Raw genomic sequence first — 21,479 nt, 5'->3', positions numbered from 1 at the left:
CCTGCGTTTCAATGTTCTTTTTTGGGCACGGCATGTTCCTGGCATTGACAATAGCGTTGCTGATGCTCTGTCACGGAACAAGATGGACCATTTCCGTCAGCTGGCGCCGATGGCCAGGGCTCAGCCGGAAGCCGTGCCCCCTACGATTTGGGAGATGGGAGAACAGAGTCGGAGAGGGCCATAAGCCTATCCATTGCCCCCAGCACGCTCGCCAGCTACCAGAGAGCAGGTAGGGCGCTTCAGGAATTCTGGGCTGGCAAGGGCTACGCACCAGAATGGCCTATTCCAGTGAGTCATTTGCTGGAATTCCTGGCGGACGGCAGGAGACGTGGCCTGTCAGTCCGGGCACTGCAAGGTAAGCTGGCGGGGCTTTCCTTCTTAGCAAAGGCAGGTGGTTTTCAGGATTATGCAGGGGACTTTAGGGTCTGCCGCATGTTGGCAGGGTGGGCTAGGGAGCATCCTGCCACCCCTGATTTCCGTTGACCTATTTCAGTCGACATTTTAATAGCCTTGAGTGGCCAGTGGGACGAACTTTGCTCCTCCAGCTATGAAGCCTTACTGTTTCAGGCAGTGGCCCTCACACTGTTTTTTGGTGCCTTTCGAATTGGAGAAGTGGTAGCTGGCTCCAAGCGAGACTTATCTCGTCGTGCCCTTCAATTGGCAGATATTACCATGGAAGGGGGTTGTGCTGTATGGCAAGATACTTGCTTAGAGACAGTTCCCGCACCTAGGTTCTCCTTCTGCAGGTCACTTTAAATTGGGTTTATGTTTAATGTAATTTAATAAAGTGGCCCTTGTTCAACCCAAGCTGACGTCTCTGTGTTTTATTTCGCCCCTTGGCTGCAATTGTCTTTTCTAGTGAATCATGGCTTCTCATTATGCATCCAAAGTATGATAACCTCAGTTTCATAGTTTTAGCTTCTAGTGATAGTTCTGGTTTAATTTGTTCTAACACCCAATTATTGGTCTTTTTCGCACTCCATGGTATCCGCAAAGCTCTCCTCCAACACCACATTTCAAATGAGTTGATTTTTCTCTTCTCTGCTTTTTTCACTGTCCAACTTTCACATCCATACATAGAGATAAAAAAATAGCAGTTTATCTATCTGTTATCTTTTCGGCGCCAGGTCAAGACTTTCCTCTTCTCCCAGGCATTTTAGCAAGTGTTTTATACTGTTTAAATTTTTAAATTGTGTTTTAAATTGTTTTTATAAGATCTGTTTTAAATTGTATTTGTTTTAATGTTTTTAGTTACTGTAAACCGCCCAGAGAGCTTCGGCTATGGGGCAGTATACAAGTATAATAAAATAAATAAATAAATAATATAAATACACAAAAAGCTTCCCCCCCCCCAAGCATGGAAAGTCAACTGCAATTCTGTATGTAGCATACAGTGGAACAGCAATGACAGGGCAGCACTATTAGTTACCAGTGTGGAAGCACCCCATATGTATTCTGCAAAGGATGAATGAAAAGGATGAATTTTCTCAGTTCCCTTTTCTTAGCAGGGAGCTCCTCTAGATTAGAACAGGTCAGAGGTCAGGAACCTTTTTCAGACTTACAGCCACATTCCTTCATGGGCAAGCTTCCAGCGGCCACGACAAGTTTAAACTGGGCCAAAGCCACAGTGGACAAGACCAGAGGCTAATATGGATAGGGCAATGGATGCAATTCTTACTTTTGTACAGTAGGGCTGCATACACACTAATCAGTTTTGTAGCACAAAAATGTAGTTTTTCTCAGTCTGGAATCATTCATGGCCATCCTCAACATGCTGCTTTCAATCTAGATTGATTTTAGATCCTGCCATCTGTAGGGATGGATGTAGTTATTTGATACATGTTTGAAAACCCTCCTCTTGATTAGGTTAACCACACTTTTTCCTCCCTGCACCCAGGTGAGTGAAGAAAGACATGGTGATTACAATCTTTATATATGCCTACCCACAACATCATTGGGCAGGTGTGGATACACACACAGACACACACAGACACACCATACACACACACACACGCTGAGACTGCCTATATCTGTTTTCATTTGGACACACTTCAGGTAATGCAGAATCAATCTGCAATGAGCTTTTATTTTCAGAATGTAACCAGTTTCGCAAGAAGTGTGTTTCAGGGGCAAAAAAGGGGGGAAGTAAGCAATAAATTGTGTGTGGACTATGTAGAAAAAAATAAGTACTTAGTATACAAACACTGCATCCAGGAAAAAACAGACAGCATCACAGGCACAGGTGAAGGACACATTCCGAAAAAGCAGAAGCGGTGGAAAAGGTGTGGAGCAACATTAGTTCAGGGCACAGCCAGGACAGAAGGGTTGGAGCCTCAGGAACAGTGTGGCCTACAGAGGGCTATACAGAGTGGCCTGGAGATCCACACTTGGTTTCCGGGCCTGATGTTCCCCACTCCTGTTCTAGATTATGGCTCTGAGCGACTGGTCATAATCATTTCAGGAGCTGGACTGCAGGATTTGGCAAGCTTTTATCCTGTTCAAAATTTATGTGAGGCTGCTCTGTTATATATATATTATTATGAGCATGGGGGTTGGAAAGGATGATTCCTGTGGGTCCCCTTTCCAGCCTCTGATTTGGAATCCTATGCCTGGGGGCTGGCTCTGCTGGTCAGATGAGTCTCTCCTTTGTTTACCAGATAGATTGGCCAGGTAAGATAATGGGCCTATCAGCTGCCCAGCAATGGTGAATGGGCCAGGAACACCCTTTTGTCATTGAAACTCTTTGGGAGAGCATCCCCCCCCTTCCTGAAGCCCAGCAGAGACTTGTAGTTTTGAGCTTTGTCTACAGAATGCTTGCAGACTGCAGAGAGACTGGCTCTCTGCACCATGGCCTTTGGGGTGCCTCCTGCAACCCAGATGGAAAAGCTGGATATTGGACTGCTGATGCCTTGAATCCCTCCATCCTTGAGCTCAGGTTGGAATGTGTGTAAATAAATAAACCATATTTCATAATGACACCACAGTCTCGGCTGACCTTCTTCCCAAAGGAAACCAAACCCTGGATGAGCACAGGGACCCCAGCAAGCTCACCGCTCAGAGATTGGGAGGTGCGCAACAATATAAATCTTTAAATATATAATATAATATATATTGATATTATATATAAATCATGCTGTGTTTATATATATACACGTGCACACACACACTCACACACACCTCTGTCTCTCCCTTTATTGGTTTTCCCAACGTATTTTTCTTTACTTTAGAGGACGCATTCTTAGTATCTTACCTACACTTATTTAAGACATTCTTCATCCTTGGAAATTTGCCATGGTTTGGACCAAAGCAGTTTCCAGAAGGACTGCAAAGTGTTCTTGTGTTAGTGTAAAATATAAAGGGTGGTATTTGTCAGCAATTTAAGTGGCTTTCTGAGTAGATTAGTTAGTGGTGGAAGTGCATGGTCGAATACAGAGTACCAGGATAAGGTTCAACAGCGACAGAGCAGTATCATAAACTATTAAGTGGATTAAAAAAAGAAAAGAGGGCAACTGTGTTCCTTTGCTGTCAGGTGAAATGTGGGCCAGTGTGGTATGGTAAAGAGTGCTACACAAGGACTAAGGAGACCCAGGTTCAATTTTTCATTCAGTCCCTGGGTGACTTTGTGTCAGTTACCATCTCTTAACTCAACCTACATTATGAAGATAAAATGAGGGGAGGGGAGGGAAATAACCTGTCTTGAGCTTCCTAGATGAAAGGTGGTGGGAAATAAATGTAATAAATATACAAAAATCTACCACCCAATTTCAAGCAATTCCCCCTCTACCGTGCCCCCCTCCTCGGCAGCCCTGGACATCATGGCCCATGAAGTTTGGTAGATTACCTTCCACCCTCTGAAAAGGCTTTTTCAAGTGTACACTGCTGTGGTATGGAGGAGAACGGAAAGGGAAAGATCTGATGCACATATTTACCTTCCACTTCCTCAGTGGTAGATGCCACCCATCATCTCTAGAAAAAGAAGTGCCTTGTAAGCCCTACTTCTTATTGCCCAGATCTGTGCAGATAGGATGCATTTGCTCAGTGTTTAAGGGAAAGTATGCCACAATTTCTTTGAGGAAGGGACACTGCCAAAGATGGGCAAGGTGATGCTACATGGGTGTGGTTAATGAACAAGTGGTGGGACTACAACACCAACAGTTCCTGCAAGAGATTCTCCCCACCCTCACCCCTCCTACTTACATTACTTTTGATACCGTTCATTTCACTTGTTTCTGAGTAGCGATGCGTGTCCCAAACCCATAGATAATAAAAAAACATGAAAATATGAGAACGATTCACCTTAGCCAACCTGTTTGCCAATATGTTGTTTGGAGAAGTTGCCACAAGACAGCTGCACTGTTGAGGCATACCAGCTGTTGCCCTTACTTCTGTCAAGCTACAACTCCTATACAACTTCAAAGAGTGGCTGTGAATTTGGTAACAGGTGTTTGCCAAGCCTCCTAGTAGTCCTCAGGATTTTCCCCTGAGCTGTGGAATATCTAAGAATGGTTTTCTACAAAGAGAGATAGATCTGAAGGAAACACAGATCTTCCACAATCGTCTCTCTTTAGATGTCAAGTGAGCTGGAACATTGCTCTCGGGCTCCTTCTCTAAACCAGCCCATCATCTAAAATTATTTACATAAGACTCTCTGCATTATATTGTAACCTCTGCAATGCTGGTATTAACTACTGACATCTGCCAAGTCTGACTAGCAAGTGCTTTACAGTGTCAATTCATCCGAAAGAAAAATGCACTTCTGAGTGCTGCGGAGTCCTTGTTATTGCGAAGGAGAAGTATCAGCACTCGTATGACACCTAGCAGAAATTAGTACCCACATTCAAAGAAAAGCTTTTGTTATTTTTTCCCTTCTGAGTATTATGTGGACTTTGAGATGACTGCATCTGACACCTGCTGTAATATAAATGCAGCTATAATTAGCCAACTGATGCTCACTGCAGTTTAGGTCGAATCCCTTCTGTGGGAATTATGCTTTAAAATATTCAGAACTCCAAGTGGCTCTCATTACATTTAATTTTTACTTAGAATTAGGTGGTCCAGAGGAAAAAAAATTAGGATTGTAATAGCCCCCCGCTGAATGCCACACAGCAAAGTGAAAACCCATAGATTTTTTTTCCTCCTCCCCTGCAAATGAAAAAAATGAGAACAGCAGACTACACTACAGCCTTCAATTGAAGTCTGGCTTTGCTTAATTGTACTTTTTGCACTCATCAGTCTCTCCTCTTCAGAGCAAGCTACAAAAATTGCCTGAATAGCCAAAGAAAAGTTTCCCACAGTCACTGGTCACAGAAAAACAGCATTGTCCTTCCTCACAGTTTGATGGACAACATTTCTATAAATGGGTAGTCAGTCCATCAATGGCACCCTTGCTGAAAAGGCAAGAGAAGAGAAGAGATTCTGCCAATATCTGACAAAGCATGTTAACACATAATCAGGCATTCACTAACCAGGCAGCTGCCCCTGGGACCTTCATAACACAGGTGCCTTTAAGCCATTTCCTATTCACAGATAAAGGAAACAAGCAGGCGATACCTGGGAAAGGAGCAGTCTATTATGGCCTGTCAGATGTCCATCTTTTTGGCTGCATGCATAAAAATAGAAAGGGCATAAAGGAAACTTCAAATTGAACGGTTAAACTATAAATGCAGCATGGTATTCACAAACCCAGTCATAATGTGAACTTAATCTTTTTTTTTTAATTGAGTGGTACTGGACTCTCAATTGAGGGATAATTCAAACACTACTTTTTAACATATTGAAGTCAGATACCATCTGCATGAACTGCAGATAGTTCAACATCTGTCCACATTGTACTTCAATCCTGTGGTAACCCACTAACAGCAAACAGTAAGGTGGGATAAGACAAAGATTGAGACCAGCGGTTCCCAAACTTTTTTCCCCCATGGACCACTTGAAAATTGCTGAGGATCTTGGTGGACCACTGAATGTTTTTTTGCCACTTGTAGCAACTCTAATGCACAGTGCTAGATGCTGTATGATCTTAAATTGTATTTTTACAGGCATGCTGTGGACCACATGAATGAAGCTCATGCACCACCAGTGATCTGTGGACCACAGCTTGGGATCCCAATGTAGACACATTCTGAACCATTTCCAGGATTCGTTTGATGTATGCAAGCCACTTAAAAACATCAGCTTGAAGTGACTTGATCATGTAAAAAATGGTTATGTGAATCATTTTGCCTATGTAGATTTGTTTATTTCCTTCTCCATTCCTCTTAAATTTAATTGAGATCATTGGATTTTAGAGTCCTTCATTGGAAAGACTGGACATTTAGATGGAGTGCAGTAGAACCATTCTATAATGAATCATTGTTGTGGACTTTCAAAAGCAGTTTGCAATATGGCATGGAACCAGCTGTTCAAATTCATTGGTGAAACCACACTATATAAGCTTGAGTAGCTTTTTGGATGTCAGCCAATGGCTGTGGAATTCAGCAAGTCAAGGACTTGAATGTACGTAGTAGGAATTTGTTCCCCCTCTCCCACCAAAGCAGCCTCCCACACCACATTTGATATTGCTTTCAAAACTCGCCTGGGTTTCATGGATGACTTACAGTTTAGGGTGGGGTTGCCGAATCAAGTAACTAGCACTCTGCATGGACAGAGATCACATGTTATCAACAACTTAACATGGAAACTGCAACGAACAAGTTACAATCTGGTCCAAAACATGTTAGGCTGCTGTCCTGTACATGTTTACCTGGGAGGAAGTTCCATTAAACTGAGTGGGTAGAGGTGTAAAGAATTGCATTGTTACTTAGCACGTTTCTCTGGGACTGCACAGGAGAAGGGAAGCATACTCTCTGGCCTCTGCCTTTGGCCAGTGGACCAAATGCCATGAAGAAGTTGTACCAGGAAGAACATTATATTTATTTATTTTATTTTATTTTATTTATATCCCGCCCTTTCTCCCAGTAGGAGCCCAGAGCAGCAAACAAAAGCATTATACCAGAGGAAGACCAATGTGGCCCCACCCATCAGCTAAAGGAGGAGCAGCTGCAGGCACCTTGCTTCTCCCCCCCACCCCAAACAACATTTGGTTTCAACTATCAGTTGCCTTCAGACTGCCACTAGTCAGAGGCACAAGGGCTGCTGGGTCAGTTGCAGTGCCTCTGCTTGAGACCACCAGCAAGGGAGGATCAGCCTGACCCCAACGGGATATAAATGGTTGTTTTACAATTCACCACATTGTTCTGGCATTGTCAAATTGATCTCTCTCTCTCTCTTCCTCCTTTCCCCTCCACTTTCCCTCCCTTGTATGTCTTGTCCTTTTTTTAAGTTTGTATGCCTGAGGGCAGGGCTTCTCTCTCTCTCTCTCTCTCTCTCTCTCTCTCTCTCTCTCTCTCTCTCTCATCTTTTGTTTTACATTGCTGTTAGAGCTGCTTTGGGACACAGTATTTGCCTGAAAAGCAGGATAAAAATATGATAACTAAGTCGGGCTGCGTAAGGAATTTGCAACTCATTTTTGAACATTTTGAGCATCTGTTTTGCTGAGCCGGGTTGTATATTTTCCCCTCTGTTTACAACTGCTTCTGTCAGGAAAACAAAAAGCTAAGTCATCCAAAAAAGTACTGGATATGGTAGTGCTAAATCACTAAATGCAGAAGACAAACAATAATCGGGGCAACAACAGCAACAGCAGAAGTCTGGTGTCCTTATTGTAAGACAGAACAGGAGTAAACATCTTCTGAATGTCATACATCTACATCTGAAAGCCGCTAAGGACATTGCTACCACTTACAGAGACTCTTCTTCAGAGTTTATAAAAGAAATGTTAAAACCCTTGTGGCCAGATCATAAATGCCATTTCACAGCAGAGCGTAAGATCCAGTACCAGAGTGAGAGAAGCCTTACCTCCTTACCTGAGGGCTGAGGCTCAGCTGTCACCCTTGCACTGAGACAGGGGCAATTCTGCTTATTTCCAGGGAAGCCCTTGCACCATGCAGCTGTGTCACAACAAAGGACTCTAGGAGGCAAGGAAAGTGCAGAAGAGCAGGTTATGTCACTGACAACGCTTCATTCTCATCCCAAGGATTGCTGTACTAGCCTCAGGGGCTTTGCTAGGGTAGGCTCCTGGGACACAGCCCACAAATCTTTTTCTGAGTGCACATAGTGTTCCTGAATGGGTAATAAATTCAGGGGAAATTGAATTGGGGCATGAGCTAGGTTACTGGGTAGGATATTAATGCGGGGGAATTAATTTCAGTTGCTGTTATCAAGATATGATTTGAGGATAATCGAAGGGAAATTGAATTGCTTTAGAGCAGGATCTCTTGGGGGGTAAATAATTTGAAGGGGAACTGATTTTGGATGATCCAGGAACGGGTTAAAATTGACTGAAGAATTTATCTGGGGTGATTTGGACGGGAGATTAGTTGACTTGTATTCTGTAACACTGAAATTCTAAATTTGATTCTGTACATATAAATTAGCATATGCAAATATGTGTCTATGGGTCCCTGCCCCAAATCTTTTAAGTACCTGGCAACTCCTTTGACCAGCCCTGTCGCTCCAGGGCTGGTATTGTTTGAAGGCACATGGAACCACTACATTGCTGAAGCTAAGTATGCAGCAACAGAGAAAAAGGCAAATTCTAGGCTAAGGATCATTAGGAAACGTATTGAAAATAAAACTGCTAATATAATGCTGTTGTACAAATCTATAGTGCAATCTCATTTGGAATACCATGTACGGTTCTGGTCATCTCACCTCAAAAAGGATATTGTAGAGTGGAAAAAGTTCAATAAAGGGCAACTATGGGGTTTGAAGCATTTGAGGCATTTTAGTTTAGAGAAAAACAGAGTAAGAGGTAACAAAACAGAAATTTATAAAATCATGCATGGCCTGGAGAGTGGATAGTTTCTCTCCTTCTCTCATAACACTAGAACTCGTGGACATCCAATGAACCTAAATGCTGGAAAATTCAGGACAGATAAAAGAAATTACTTCTTCACACAGCATGTAGTTAATCTATGAAACTCACTCCCAGAGGAGGCAGTGATGGCCACCAACTTTGGAGGGCTTTAAAAGAGGATTAGACAAATTTATGGAGAAAAAAGGCTATCAGTGGCTACTAGCCACGATGGCTATGCTCTGCCTCCACAGTATGCTCTGAATACAGTTGCTGGAAACCATAGGAGGGGAGAGTGCTCATGTGCCCAGGTTCTGCTTGCAGGCTTCCCATGGGCATCTGGTTGGCCACTGTGTAAACAGTTTGCTGGACTAGATGGGTCACTAGCCTGATCCTACAAACTCTTATTATGTTCTTGTGTAAGCAAATCTGGGTCTGCTCCATGCGTGCATGAGTGACTGCCTAGGAACCACCACATGTACACTACATTATGTTCCATGATGAAAGGTAGGATATCTTTTTTTTTTTCAATAATTTTTATTCAGATTTTCATAAAACATACAAGACAAAATCATAAAACATTCAAAGACAAAAAACAAAATCAAAAATAGTTAAACAAAAAGAAAAAAAGAAAAAAAAAACAAAAATAAAAAATAAAGAGTAAAATATTGACTTCCCATTTGTCAAAGATCAAATCAGTTATAAGTCTATAATATATAACAATCCTGTCTCTTAAGTCATATTATAAAATCACTTTCCTCCAGTAGTTATCTTACTTAATCATCAAATCTCATAAACATTACTTTATTCTTTCCACAAAAAGTCAAAGAGAGGTTTCAATTCTTTAAGAAATATATCTATCAATTTTTTTTTCCAGATAAGCATATCGATTAATCCATCTCATTACTAATTATGATAATCTTGTTGTCATAACCATAGTCAAAATAAACATTTCAATTAATCCATCACATCAGAATCTGTTAGGTTCAATAATTTCAGTAGCCATTGTTCTATTATCCCTATTAGTTCCATTTTCCATCTTCCATCTTCAGTAGTCTTGTTAAGTCCAGTAATTTCAGTATCCAATCTTCCATTATCAGTATTCCATAATAATCTTGCTGTCAAAGCCATAGTCATATAGTAAGAGTCTGATGGGAATTACCTCTATCCCAAATATTTTCTTGCCATCCATTCTGAATAGGTTGCTGAAATACTGCTGTAAAATCATATCTCTGTTCTTTTTTTCAAAATACACTGGGTCATCTCTTGAAAGTTTTTCCATTGTCACATGGCTGCAGTTAATTCCATAGATTTTCTCTATATTGGGCTCCATCACATCATTCCAGTCCAGAAGATTATCCATGCCATTGATAACTTTATCTCTAGAATCTTCATTAATTTCTTCAGAGATAACATTGAGTTCCAAACAATAGATTTTATTTCTAAAGTCCATAGACTCCAAATCTTGTTCCTGTTCCACGTTTGTTCCAATCTCCGGGATCTCCTCTCTCACAGGGACCCCTGTTCCAGTCTCCAGGGTCTCCTCTCTCACAGGGACCCCTGTTCCAGTCTCCAGGGTCTCCTCTCTCACAAGGACCCCTATGTCTTTAATCTCCTGTGTCTCCAAACAATAAATTTTGTTTCTAAAGTCCATAGACTCCAAATCTTTTTCCTGTTCCACGTTTGTTCCAATCTCCGGGGTCTCCTCTCTCACAGGGACCCCTTCCAGGGTCACCTCTCTCACAGGGACCCCTATATCTTTAATCTCCTGCTTCATTTTACTCAATTCAATTTTCAGCTCCTTACAACCCTGTCGCAGGTTTTGTTTCGTTATCTCAATCTCATCCATTATTTTCTGAAACATAGTTATTTCCAGCTTCTCAGCCACTTTCTTAATTGCCATTTTAAAAGAAAAATATAGGAAAACCACTTCTTATTTCAGCAACAATTGGGTTAATACTCCAAACTTGGTGACATCACAGTATAAACAGAGCAGACAGCCTTATCTCTCCATGCTAAAGTAAACAAAATGCAGTTCCCAGGATCGAAACAATTAATGGCGATCGTCAGAAAACAGATTCGTCAAAATAAAATAAACCAAAAAGAGAGTAGTCTCAGACAATATAATATTCTTCAAAATAAAAATCTGGAATAGAAATCCCTCTTCTGTGTATATCTTTAGAATGCAAATCCAGGACAGCTTTTTGCAACAAAAACAGAGATAAGCTATTAATTAGTGAGTAGCAGAGAGAAGTTATGGCTCCCCAGTGAGATGTCAAAAACCGATCAATCTGGCAAATCTCTTTTAAACAGCAACAATTTAAGTCAAGTAAAAGAAAAATATAGAAAGAAGGGTGCTTGCCTGTTAGTGCGTTCTCTCTTAGAAGATAAGATGAACGTTCGCTTTTCCAGATAGAGCTTGTTGTTAAAAATCCGTCCCACCTTCGTCGGCTGGACCTCGTCCCATAAATTAATGAGATCTGGTCGTCCCAACAAAAATAGGCTTTGAGGTTAATCTCTTCGTTTCTCCCTACCCGGGAGAAGTTTAATCAGTCAAAAAAAGAAAAAATCTGACTGATATATCTGAATAAGCTTCTTTTGAGGCAGGAGCCCGTCTCAAAAGCAGGCACAGGCTAAGTCACCCTTCCCGGAAGTCCTCGATGAAAGGTAGGATATCAATGTAAGAAAAATAAATTCTGCAGCAGAGAGAATACTTGTTTTAGAATTGAGTGGGCAGCAGTAAAGCTTGCATTTTAGTGTTCCACGAGTAGACTCCCTTGCCCCTTACAACACAACCTTTTGATTTTTCATCTTTGCATACCAAGAATAAAAATACTATTTATAGAACCTTTTTTGAGAGTTCAAAACACTTTGTGTATGTATCTCAGTAAATCCTTCCAACAACCCTGTGAAGTTGGGAGAGAATTACCTCCCTGTTGGGCTGAAACTGAGGGACAAGCTGACATTGCCTAAATGCAGCTAAAGTGCACGTTTTTTGTTAACAGCAGTTAGGTGAAGCTTGAGGGTATGATGCATATTTGTTCTGTTCTGTTCCTGGGTTTCTAAACCCCACAGCACCATTGCAAGGCACTCCTCTTCCCATGGCAGTGGCATTGCAAGAGCTAAGGACCAAATATCACATGTGAAACAAGCACCACTTATGAAGGACAAGGCAAAGGTGAAATAAGTGGTCCTGATGAAAGAAAGGTGAGGATGGGATTGGAATGTTAACTGAAAGGAGAAAACAAAACTTTAGAGAAGCTTTGTGGAATGCTGGAATCCTGAGTTGAGGTTTAAAGGAGGAATGGTCTCCACAAGGTGAGCTTTCAACAGTAAGGCACAATGTAGCCATTGAGCAATAGCTAAAAATATCCATATGATTAACTGTATGTGTATTTTAAAGCCTTGCACACTTAAAAAATTGTGAAGCTTCAGACATCAGCAGAACTCCAGAAAAAGGGAGTTCCAGAATGGAGATGCCACTACTAATACTCTTTCCTGTTGTGTTCATGATACATCCCCAACACCAGGACATCTTTAATTGACAGCAGCAGCAGTCATGCTGGAACCGAGAAGCATTGGGAGTTCGGAGCAGTTCATTAAAAGTTCAGAGTGGCAGTGAGAAGGAAGATGTGGTGACGGCCACCAACTTGGATAGCTTTAAAAGGGGATTTGACAAATACATGAGGACAAGACTGTCAGTGGCTATGAATCATGATATCTGTGTTCTGCTTCCAGTATCTGAGGTGGTACTGGGAATCACAGATGGAGAGAGTGCTGTTGCACTAATCATAAAAACATAAGAGCCTGCTGAATCAGCCCAGTGGACCATCTAGACCAACATCCTGGTCTCACAGTGGCCAACCAGATGCCCATGGGAAGTCTGCAAGCAGGACCAGTGCAAGAGCATAGTCCCCTCCTGCAGCTTCCAGCAACTGGTTTGCAGAAGCATACTGCATCTGACTGTGGTGGCAGCGCACAGCCATTATGGCAAGTAGTCATTGATAGCCCTGTCCTCCATGAATTTGTCTAACTCTCTTTTAAAGCCATCCAAGTGGGTGGCCGTCACTACCTCTTGTGGGAGCGAATTACATAGTTTAACTGTGCTGTGTGAAGTAGTTACTTTTGTCTGTCTTGAATCTTCCAACATTCAGTTTCACTGAGTATCCACAAGTTCTAGTGTCATGACAGAGAACTTTTCTCTTTCCCCTTTTTCCATGCAGAGGGAGAAAAACTTTTCTCTATCCACTTTTCCCATGCCATGCATAATTATATACACTTCTATCATGTTGCCTCTGACTTGTCCTTTCTCTAAACCTGTTGTTGTTATGTGCCTTCAAGTCAATTACGACTTATGGTGACCCTATGAATCAGTGACCTCCAAGAGCATCTGTCATGAACCACCCTGTTCAGATCTTGTACGTTCAGGTCTGTGGCTTCATTTATGGAACTAAACTAAACTAGAAAGGCCCAAATGCTGCAACCTTTCCTCATAAGGGAGTTGCTCCATCCTCTTGATCATTCTGGCTGCCCTTTTCTGAACCTTTCCCAACACTACAATATTCTTTTTCAAGTAAGGCAACCAGAACTTTACACAGTATTCCAGTTGTAGTCACACCATAGATTTGTATAACAGCATTATATCAGCGGTTTTATTTTCAATACCTTTCCTAATGATCCCTAGCTTGGAATTTGCCTTTTTTTCACAGCTGCTGTACATTGGGTCAACCTCTTCATTGAGCTATTTGCTACAATTCCAGGGTCTTGTTTGGCTTCCCATAGGCATCTGGTTGGGTGCTGTGAGAACAAGATGCTGATCTAGATGTGCCTTTAGTCTGATGTAGCAGGGCTCTTCATCTGTTCTTATGAAAAAGCAAAGATGGGTCATGTTGCTCTAGCTCAGCCTTTCCCAACCAGTGTGCCTCCAGATGTTGTTGGGCCACAACTCCCATCTTCTTGACCATTGGCAATGCTGGCTGAGGCTCATGGGAGTTGTGGTCCAACATCTGGAGGCACACTGGTTAGGAAAGGCTGCTCTAGGTGATGCAGAGTCTTCCCCCCTGCTCCCCGCCCCCCACCCCCCACCCACACGCTGTCTGTGGCCCAGGTTCATATACTGTTTCCCCCAGCTATTGGGATCACAGATGCTTAAGCCTCCTCCTTTCACCCTCTTGGTTATCCTGACCACAGGCTGTCAGCACCTGGTCGGAGAAGCATTAGTTATGCAATACCAGCAATGAGGTTTGTGCTGATATTGGGGAGTTCTGGACTGTTGTTACACTTACAAAGGGCTTGGACGGGCACTGCTCCTTGTAGCTCCGAGGAGATTAGGCAACTCAGGCTTTGATGAGCATCTTCAGCCCACTTTGATTTGCCTCTTCCCTTACTATAGGTACGCTTGACCGATTCGTTGTGTAACTGAATGCATACCCTTCCCCTGTTTACCCGTTCCTCCGTCTGTTGCCTCCCCTATGGTGAATTTTAAGACTGTAAGCTCCTCGCGGCAGAGTCCTGTCTTCACAACATTTTTATATGCATGCATCAAAGCGTCCCCACTCCCTCCCGTCCTTTCCCTAGATACTTCCCATTACTGCTACGTTGGATAACTTATCAAAACAGCTACTCCGCACCGCTGGGAACAATTGGGGAGAAAAGCTGCCGCCACCATCTCACAATGAGTGTTTAAGTGAGACCGCTACTGCACCTAGGAAGACATCGCTTTCCAGCTTCGTAGTAAATTGGCCTTACTGAAATTACTCTTCAGTCAAGTGAGTGGGCGGGGAAAAGGACGAGGTCCCGAAATCGTTCGAACGAAGAGGGCTTGCTTCGTCATCCCCGAGCGACGAATCGCGAGGGGCGGAGGGGGAGAACTATGGCTTCCGCCGCGCCCAGGAATGCTTGTTCGGGCCGGCTGTTATGGCTTCCGTTGCGGGTGAGACTGGCTCGAATCTGCTTGAGGTCTCCGCCCCGCTAGGGGATTCTTTTGAAGAGGCGGTCAGAGAGATCCTGAGAGGCTCTCTGCGTTCGCTGCCTACGTTAGTGGAGCAGGTTAGTGTGCGGCGAGGAAGGAGGCGGATTCTTGGGGCCGTAGCCGCACTTCATGGGGGAGTAGGAGGATGCAGAAGGGTTGAGTTGTGCTGCTGCTGCTGTGCCACGATCCTTGTGAAAGAGGCTGGCCGACGGCGGGACGGGAATGAAAAGAGGAGGCTTAATGGGGAAATAAAAGGGCGGCTACAGTAGTTAACTCCGAAATTGCAGATTCGCCCCGAAAGAGTCATCTGCACAAGAGATTGTGTTCAAAGAGTTTAAGGCTCTTTCTCTAAGGAAATAATCTTAATTTTTAAATGTGACTAATGTTTCAATGCCCTCTTCTCACATGTTTTGCTTGGACCTACATTTAGCCTTGAGTGGTATATCTAGGCACCTGCAGCGGTAACTGTATCCCAAACCTAAATGTGTTTGTTGCAAGTAGCTCCCATAGATTTCAGCGAGAACTGCTGCGACGCTGGGTGTTTCTTTCGTTGACATGCATGTCCCACAAAAATTAATAAGATTCCAAATAACATTTCAACATTTGGTTCTTTCATAGTAGGCTGCTTTCGTGGTTCATGTATCTTTTTATGCTCAAGTTTTCTTTGATGTATTGTTACAATTGTTTTCTTTCTCTTACCAGTTTGTAATGTAAATTTACAAATTTGGGAATCTATTTTGTGTGGGGACCTTTCTCTTCCACTCTTTCCCTAGTTTTTTTTTATAGTTAACATTATTGTGAATGGAGCAACACTGGCCCATACACAGTAGCTGGTCTTTGGAGTGAACAAATGTGCGTAGCTGAAGGACTGAGTTCAAATTGAGTTTTACATATTATTAAATTTATATCCCATCCTTCCTCCCTGAAGGTACTGAGGGCAACAAACAAATGATAAAACACTAAAAACATCTTGAAAACAAAACATCTTTAAAAACAATTCTAACACAGATGCAGACTGTGATAAGGATTCTGCTTAAAAGGCTTGTTCAAAGAGGAAAAAAACAACAGAGGCAATGCCTATTTAATGTTTAGGGGGGGTGTCCAAAGGGTAGATGTCACAACACTAGAGGTCTGCTTGTAAGGAAGGCGAGCAAAAATCTCATGGGAAACTCAACATTTTGTAATTACTATGTTTCCCATGTTTATAAGCATCCATACACTCACACGTGTACTTTTTGGGGCTGCCCTAATAAAAGATAGGAGCCTCTTGTTTTAAGGCTTGTATTACAATGACTCTTAAAAAGCCTGTGCTATTAACCTAGGTAAAGTTTGATAAATACAGTCCTGTCCTCAAAATCTTCTCTTGCATCCTTGAGCCTTTACATGTATTTCAATTAAAGATAAGCACATATTGAACCAGGAGTAGATGATTTACTTCTGTCTACATTGCTGGCAAGATGGCTGGTGGAGTGTCCAGACTCTTAAAAAGTGAGTTGAAAGTTGGAGAGGATACAGAGAGAAGGTATAAGAATTCTTTACAATGTTGAAAAGATCTATTACAATGACATATATAGTTTCAAGAAATGGTTTCATGAAGTAACTTTAAGGAGGAAATAGAAATTGATCAGAGTCAATAAACAGCGTCATGTCTTTTGTCAAACTATAGTGGATGGAAATTAGTTGGATGAAAACTAGTTGACTGGCTTCTTGAAGTGGTATTTTCTCCAATGGATAAATAATTGGATTTAGATCTGGGAAACAGGGGGTCAAGCCTTCATCTGTTTTGGATTTATTTTGTCGTCTTGGCCAAATATCATTCTCAGTTCCCTCTCTAAAATGTTGTCATGAGAATATTGCCTCATTTGCAATAAAGATTGTAAACCCTTTTCAAAACTGATAGTTCAATCCTTTTTTTTTTTTTTTTTTTTTCAATAATTTTTATTCAGATTTTCATAAAACATACAAGACAAAATCATAAAACATTCAAAGACAAAAAACAAAATCAAAAATAGTTAAACAAAAAGAAAAAAAAGAGAAAAGAAAAAAAAAAAAACAAAAATAAAAAATAAAGAGTAAAATATTGACTTCCCATTTGTCAAAGATCAAATCAGTTATAAGTCTATAATATATAACAATCCTGTCTCTTAAGTCATATTATAAAATCACTTTCCTCCAGTAGTTATCTTACTTAATCATCAAATCTCATAAACATTACTTTATTCTTTCCACAAAAAGTCAAAGAGAGGTTTCAATTCTTTAAGAAATATATCTATCAATTTTTTTTTCCAGATAAGCATATCGATTAATCCATCTCATTACTAATTATGATAATCTTATTGTCATAACCATAGTCAAAATAAACATTTCAATTAATCCATCACATCAGAATCTGTTAGGTTCAATAATTTCAGTAGCCATTGTTCTATTATCTCTATTAGTTCCATTTTCCATCTTCCATCTTCAGTAGTCTTGTTAAGTCCAGTAATTTCAATATCCAATCTTCCATTATCAGTATTCCATAATAATCTTGCTGTCAAAGCCATAGTCATATAGTAAGAGTCTGATGGGGATTACCTCTATCCCAAATATTTTCTTGCCATCCATTCTGAATAGGTTGCTGAAATACTGCTGTAAAATCATATCTCTGTTCTTTTTTTCAAAATACACTGGGTCATCTCTTAAAAGTTTTTCCATTGTCACATGGCTGCAGATAATTCCATAGATTTTCTCTATATTGGGCTCCATCACATCATTCCAGTCCAGAAGATTATCCATGCCATTGATAGTTCAATCCTAAGCATGTCTACTCAGAAGTAAATCCCATTGAATTTGGTGGGATTTAACTCCTAGTCAATAGAGGAATCCTAAATGGGGCTGTGATGGGAGAATGAATAATGTGGTGGATCTACTGTTGCACCCCAAGCCCTGTTAGTTTGTGCTGGCCAAGGCAGAAACGTGCGTGTGCTTGTGTGTAGGGAGTTTCTTTAATTTTTCACTTTACCAAATCTGGACTGGCATAACTTCCTTTGGGGAATCTACGGGGCTTTGGTGCAGTAGATCCAGACCTGCTGGCACCCTGCCCAGAAATACCATTTTAGGGCTTTCCCCTTGCTATTGCTGGTGAAGGCCAGTAGAGACAGATGCATGAACCATCTTCTCTCTCACACACCCCTAGCCATCAACATGGGGAGGGGATAGGAATGCACTTTTAAGCTGCAATCATATAAAGTAATGTCTGGGGAAAGACACCAGTGTAAATAATTTGGTAAAAAGAAAACTTCCTCCCACTCTGCTTGGCCTCTTATTTGAAACTGAAATTAAATTGCTCAATGAAATATTTTCCTATAGATGAGACTAACACCCCCCCAATATTAAAATGTATCCTTATTTTAAAATGTAAAACAGCCACCATTCGCATTGAACCATGGAAATGCAGCATTTTGATAATTGCAGCTCCCTATCCCAGCTTCATCCCCATTTTCTGAGAACATCTTCTGAACAAAGAGCAGGGCACAAGGAGCAACAGGGGGAGAATCCTGTTACACAACAGTAGAAAAAGTGGGCTTGGAAATAAGTTAAAAAAGGCTCCCATCAGAAATTTCTTATGGTGCTTCTGCCTGTCCCTCCCCTGGTCAACATATGAGAGAATCCCCCACGCCCCCCTCACCAAGTGGTCAGAATGTGCCAGATGTCTTAGCGGAGGGGAAAGCATTTATGGCAACCACAAATAAAGTTGTGGCCAACATTTTTGAACTCGTGAGTGTAAATCCTACCTCTGTATTTAAATATAGCAGAAATAGGACCTGTCTAAAGTAAGAACATTGAGAAATCCTCAAAATCAATGATGTTTGGGAACAAAGGGGTAAGTTTTCTAGAATCAAAATGTCAGTACTTCTTAGTAGAAAAATCGGAACGGTGGTTGGAAGTAAGCCAGAGTAAAAGTGGAGCTAACTGCCATGCAAGCTAAATTAGAATTCCAACTTCTCTGAATCTGATTTTTTTTTAAAGTTGGGTTGATTAACAGGAATTCTCTGCCAGTAGATGTGATGATAGCAATGAGCTTAGATGGCTTTTTCAAGTAATAGAGAAAAAGTCTGTTGACTACTAGCAAAGATGGCTATACAGAACTTCCTAGTTCAGAAGCAGTATGCTGTGGAATAATAGTTGCTGGAAAGAAAGAGCAGGAGATCGCTATTGCCTTTAAGACCTGCTTGTGTGCTTCCCTCATGCATCTGGTTTGACCACTGTGGGAAGCAGGCTGCTAGATTGGATGGACCACTGGCCTCATCCAGCAGGGATTGTAGCCTTAATCCAGGCTGTTTTTAAAAAACAAAAACAAAAAATCACATTGACTTTGGGGCATGTGTGGACCCCAATGATATTTCCAGTGGAAGGATAGGGTCACTTTGTATCCCACAGACCTTTTTTTTTTTGTCACACTACCAAAGCACCTTGAGCCAAAAAACACTTGAGCAGAGGAGGTAGAATTTTTCTGAGCAGTATTCGTTGGGTCCTTCTACATGCATATTGAGTAAACTGGGGTATTTTTGGAACCAGTGGGTTTTGTTTCCAGAAGGAAAACGGTAAGTGGGAACTGGCTGAGATTTGGGATGTTGTATGGGTGACAGTTTGTGACAATCTCGTAGAAGGACAGCTAGTAGGTCTACTCATGTGTAAGTTGCACAATAAAAGACAGAAATTTGCCCCCAGGGCTTTTTGCTGGGATTCCCCCCCCCCCCCCGAAAGGAAAACAGTAAGTGGTAACTGGCTGAAATTTGGGGACATTGTACAAGTTGAAAATTGTGACAGTGTTGTAGGAGGACATCCCTGCAGGTCTACTTATTTGTAAGTTACACAATGAAAAGTGCACCTGAGGGTCCAGATGGACCCCAGAAGTCAGGATGAATAACATTTACACTTCTGAGTATGGGAAATCCTCATTTAAATCTGTTTATGTGGATGACAGGGCTCTTGCATTGAAGCCCTCTTGTGACATGATTTGTTTGGCTTTTGAAGCTTAATCTTGGAGAAGATGTGGTGAAAATTAACATCGACTGGAGCAAGCTTCAAGGTGCATCATCCATGTTGCTCTTTACTGCTCTTCAGCAGCATATCTCAGCTTTACAGGTAATTTTTTTTTAAAAAAAATAAAAAATAAAAATTGGAACTTAAACTCAGATTCTCATATTAATCCTTAAATGCAAAACCTCAACTCCGATATTAGGATTGTTGTATAAGGAAATGGTGTATCTAACAATGTTGTATATCTGAGGTTCCGTTGTGCTTCCCAAAGGGCTTAAATCTGTTACCTTAAGACTATTATAAGAAGAGATGTGGGGATAGCATTGCAGGCTACTGTAGGTAAGTAGATTGTGCAAATGCAGTCCTGTTGATTTCTATACTTCCATTGTAAATGCAGTACATTTCATCTGTGGTGGGTTATAATTAAGCAATAACACGGCAGGTGTGTGTCATGCTAGGATAATGATTCTGTGCGTTGGGTAAGTTCTGTGGTTCGTAGAGTGCTTTCAGTGGATCAAGAAGTAGCATTATCCCAGCATGATACATCCTGGTGTGTGCGTCTGCAATTAACCATGTTTCCAGCACAGATTTTTTTAAAAGTAACTTCTTAGATAGTTAATGTTTCATCTTGTCACATAACCATTTGCAGTGTTTTATCAGTTTTCATTTGACACTTTAAAACCTTTATTATGTTAAGTTGTGCTACTTGCATCATTTTTGTTTTTCATTGTTATCTTGGATCGTTTGCTAGCACAGATCTTGTGGTATCTATGATGCCTCAATGAGAACATGTCTTGCATTAAATTGAGGTGTCTGTCACAACATCTCCTTTGTGAGTCCTGTTTTGGGTGCAGGGGATTCATTTCCTGTCTGTTCTTGTGCGACTTGTATAGCAGAAATGTCCAACTGACTGTGCAATCATTCTAGGTAACATATTTATTAAAAGGTAAAAAACAGAATAACTTCTTGGACAGTGAATACAAAGGGCTCTTGTGCCATTGTTTCTCAGTATGAGAACAAATAACCTTGTAGTGTGAGGTCACCATTTTGCTATTCCCTTTTCAAAATATTTGATAGTGCCAACTGAAGTATTTCTAGTAGTGGCAAATCCTAGCTTTGTAGCTCCAAATAAGGAATAAACATTAAGCCCAATTAAATAGAGGTGTGTGAATTGTTGATATTGTAAATAACTTCATATACCTCAATTGTGCATGTTTTGTAAGTTCTGTTTCTTGCTGGGTCGATTTTTGGCATTTTTAATGCAGGTACTTTAAAAATGTAACAGAAGAGTTGATGAGCTGACTTTTACTTGTGTTTTTTGTACTTTGTATGTAAAATGTAAAGGATTTAAATGTGGCTTTTAAACACTGATGAGAAACATAAGGAGCATCTATTTTCCTTCTCCGAGTATTGGCTGTGTTGGGAGATACATGGGTCTGGAGCACAATGTTTGTATTCTCTTGTGCATTTTAGGTGGCTGTGTTTCAAGAGGAGATGCTGTCAGTGATGTAGTGTTAAAGCAAGAGCTTTAACAGAATGAGAGTCTTGGCTCTTATGTTAAGGAGGAAAAATACTTAAGCCTTAATGTTCTGA

At 41.2% G+C, this 21,479-nt stretch overlaps 1 protein-coding gene and 1 long non-coding RNA gene across 2 annotated transcripts in view; one reads left to right on the top strand and one right to left on the bottom strand.

Annotated features, from left to right (window-relative positions):
* The window catches only part of LOC133377489 (uncharacterized), a 24,128-nt gene extending 9,268 nt beyond the window's left edge, over positions 1-14,860 (bottom strand). The window contains exons 1-2 of the long non-coding RNA XR_009760720.1: positions 14,179-14,860; positions 7,905-8,008 (exon numbers count right to left, since the gene is read on the bottom strand). This is a non-coding gene — a long non-coding RNA (uncharacterized LOC133377489). The remainder of the gene's footprint in view (positions 1-7,904; positions 8,009-14,178) is intronic.
* Positions 14,713-21,479, top strand: part of MBIP (MAP3K12 binding inhibitory protein 1) — a 22,233-nt gene continuing 15,466 nt past the window's right edge. The window contains exons 1-2 of the mRNA XM_061611670.1: positions 14,713-14,941; positions 19,881-19,991. Of these exons, the coding sequence (XP_061467654.1) occupies positions 14,810-14,941; positions 19,881-19,991 (243 nt within the window). The 5' untranslated portion in view covers positions 14,713-14,809. The remainder of the gene's footprint in view (positions 14,942-19,880; positions 19,992-21,479) is intronic.

Source organism: Rhineura floridana, chromosome 2 (genome assembly GCF_030035675.1).
Source record: "Rhineura floridana isolate rRhiFlo1 chromosome 2, rRhiFlo1.hap2, whole genome shotgun sequence".
In the NCBI taxonomy this organism is placed as follows: domain Eukaryota; kingdom Metazoa; phylum Chordata; class Lepidosauria; order Squamata; family Rhineuridae; genus Rhineura; species Rhineura floridana.
This window is presented reverse-complemented; position numbering and strand designations above follow the sequence as displayed.